At 30.9% G+C, this 3,341-nt stretch overlaps 1 protein-coding gene across 1 annotated transcript; it reads right to left on the minus strand.

The window, feature by feature from the left end:
• Window positions 1-68: 68 nt before the first annotated feature.
• On the minus strand, window positions 69-1,497 carry LOC136091800 (uncharacterized). The gene is made up of 3 exons (XM_065819512.1): window positions 1,492-1,497; window positions 807-910; window positions 69-633 (listed from the first exon to the last, which is right to left on the minus strand). Exons 1-3 carry the CDS (start codon window positions 1,495-1,497, stop codon window positions 69-71), a joined length of 675 nt encoding a protein of 224 aa, XP_065675584.1.
• Window positions 1,498-3,341: the final 1,844 nt, after the last annotated feature.

Raw genomic sequence — 3,341 nt, forward strand, 5'->3', positions numbered from 1 at the left:
GAATAAAACAAGGTTTTTTTTTTAAAATGACATGTAATTGACTTTATTCAAAAGATAATGTTTTGGCATTATAATTTAAATATGATTTCTCGGATATGACTGCCATGGCTGATTCGAATGTAATCTAATCTGGAGGTCCAACTTTCAATCACTTTTTCCAACATTTGTGGCCGTATATTGACAATAACGCGGCAAATGTTGTCCTCCAAGTGGTCGATCGTTTCGGGATCATTGGCATAGACCAGCGACTTCACATATCCCCACAGAAAATAGTCAAGTGGCGTTAAATCGCATGATCTTGAAATTACGCGGTTACCAAATGTTTCATTCAGTAAATCGATAGTGGCACGAGCTGTGTGACATGTTGCGCCGTCTTGTTGAAACCACAGCTCCTGCACATTATGGTTGTTCAATCGAGGAACAAAAAAGTCAGTAATCATGGCTCTATAGCGGTCACCAACATCGTTCTTAAAGATGTACAGACCAATGATTCCACCAGCCCATAAAGCACACCAAACAGTCAGTTTTTCTGGATTTAACGGTTTCTCAGCATGCACTTGAGGATTGCCTTCGCTCCAAATACGGCAGTTCTGTTTATTGACATAGCCATTGAACCAAAAGTGAGCTTCATCGCTAAACAAAATTTTCTTTTAAAAATCGGGATTGACAGCAATCTTATTTTGGGTCAATTCACCGAATGTATGCCTTGCTAGGTGATTGCTTGGCTTCAATTCTTGCACGAGTTGGATTTTGTAAGCACGCAAATCAAGATCTTTATGCAGAATCTTCCACTAATGGATGGACACAGTTCCAATTCCTGTGCATGATGCCGGATAGACTGATTATGGTCTTCCTCTACACTATGCTCTACAGCAGCAATGGCTTCTTCAGTACATACTATGCGATGCCTCTGTGGGTGTGTATTATCATGTAGATTAAAAGTGGTGCGAAAATGGTCTACAGTTAATCAAATTAATTGCTCTGATGGAACAATTATGTCGACTGTAAAATGGACGTAGTGCTTGATACATATTTCGAACAGAACTATTATTTTCAAAATAAGTTTGCTTAATTTGGAAGCGTTGTTCAGGCGTCAGTCTATTCATGTTGAAATGCCAAACCAAACTAAACACAAATCACTTGACAGCTGACAAAATGGCCGCCAGTTAAAACAGTGTTGTTAACTTCAAGTTCTATACCTGTAAAAAAAACACCCTTTATAAATTTTTGAAATCAAGATTTTGGGATTGTCATATAAGTTTGCTGGTGGGCTCTTCTGTGATAAAGTTATAAGTAAATATTTTGTTGGCATTAGGAAGTGACCGAGGTCCCAGCCCTGTCCTCGGCTAAAAATGAGACTATTTGCAAACCTGGCCCCGACAAAATTATAAGATTTAGCAGGAGTTGATAGCTAGTTGATAGATAAACTAGAAAAAAGTTTATAATACTTTGAATATAATTATATACTTACATTTATTATTTATTAAATACCTGCATATATTTATATATTTTTAAACTCTAATTTACTTCCAACAAGATTGCAAGCAACTCCTATTAAGTTTACGAGTTTAAAATAGAGAATAAGTTAAAATACTAAGAAGTGGTTAACTGAAGACTTAAAAAGTTGTAGGTTGTATTAAAAAGTTGTAGGTTGTATAAAAAAGTTGTAGGTTGTATAAAAAAGTTGTAGGTTGTATAAAAAATTTGTAGGTTGTATTAAAAAAAAGATAAAAATGAAGATGGATAAGAGTTATAAAGTTTTTTTGATGTGAAAGAAAAAAAACTGGGTCAATAAAAGTTTTTATAGCATGAAAGGAAATATACAGTAAAAGGGTGCAACTTGTTTAATAAGAAGCCAGGCAAAAATAAGTTTTGGTTTATTACAATAGACATAATGTTTCCTAGAGTTTTGAAAAATTTGAAAACCACTTATTTAGCACATGGAGAACACTTTTTTAAGACTATGATGGAAATCTTATCTGGAGCACAAACTGTAGAAGTGTTTAATTGATAATTAACTTTAACATTGGAAGCCAGAGTGATTAGTTTAACAATTAGTGATGTTTAGCAATTAGTAGACCAGAGTGATGTTTAACATGAATGAGGAGAATGAGGCTTGACTTGAATTTGAAGAGAAGGAATAAAAGCCTCCAAACTTTTATTCTTGAAGGAATAAAATCTTCTAAGATGCCCTTTATGCATACATATTATGGGTATAAACATATATTTTTGTTATCTATTTAGATGCTGGCATACAATATCCTTTCATATTTATATAAACTTTAGTATTTATATTGTGTAGTATTTGCCAAAAGGGAAGATGATCAGATGGATGTGTGGTATGACTCTAGCAAAACAAGAAAAGGAGGCATAATCTTAGACAGATTAGAAAAAAAGGTTCTATTAAACAAAGTTTGCTAGAAAAGATTAAAGTGATTTAGGTATCAGCATTTAGAGAAGTAGTAGCTTCAGAAGAAAATGGTAGTGGTAGTAGTAAGAAAACTTAAAGAGAGTGCCTTACATATTGTATGAATGAGCTTTAGTTAAGAATAGAAAATGCTCTAGATTGTTTATATTAGAGAAACAGCATAAAAGAGGAAGACTTAACCCTGATGATGATGATGATGATGATGATCATGATGGTAATGATGATTATGATAATCATGTTGATCATAATGATGTTTATATATGCGCATATATATACAAAGTATAATATGAATTTTGAACAAAAAGAAATACTTTAGGATGTGTAAATGTTTAAACAGCCTCGGTCACAAACCCGGCCCAGGCAATATTTTATCAAAACTGGCTCTGGCCCTGGTCAAATATTAAACTCGGTCGCTTACTAGTTGCCTTCAGCATTTTTTTTCTTTAGTTATTTTTTATAAAACAAGACAGTAAATTTAATTATGAAATTATTTTATTATGATATTAATTTTATTTAATAGCTGTAATGCTATGAAATCAGTTTAATTATGACTATATTATTATTATTGTTATTATTATTATTATTATTATTATTATTATTATTATTATTATTGTTGTTATTATTATTATTATATCAACATATTATAACAAATATAAGAAGAATGAAAGAGCTGTGTTTTTATTTGTGAAATTTTATTTTTAAATGATTTGTTTCTAAATTTTTTCTTATTATTCATTATATGAAATTTAATTATTTTTTCTTCATTATATAACATTTAATAAAACAATCAATGATAATATTTAATCAAGCAACCAATTATAACTATAATTCAAAACATAAATGAAATTGTAAGTATCAACCAAAACATTATTTAGTGAAAGAACAAGTTATGATATTTAATCAAATATTATTA

The sequence above is a fragment of the Hydra vulgaris genome, chromosome 15 (genome assembly GCF_038396675.1).
Source record: "Hydra vulgaris chromosome 15, alternate assembly HydraT2T_AEP".
NCBI classification, from domain to species: Eukaryota; Metazoa; Cnidaria; class Hydrozoa; order Anthoathecata; family Hydridae; genus Hydra; species Hydra vulgaris.

Coding starts and splice junctions, on each gene's coding strand:
- LOC136091800 (XM_065819512.1), bottom strand. Junction 634..806: donor CATGCACAGGAATTGGAACT/GTGTCCATCCAT, acceptor AATTTTGTTTAG/CGATGAAGCTCACTTTTGGT.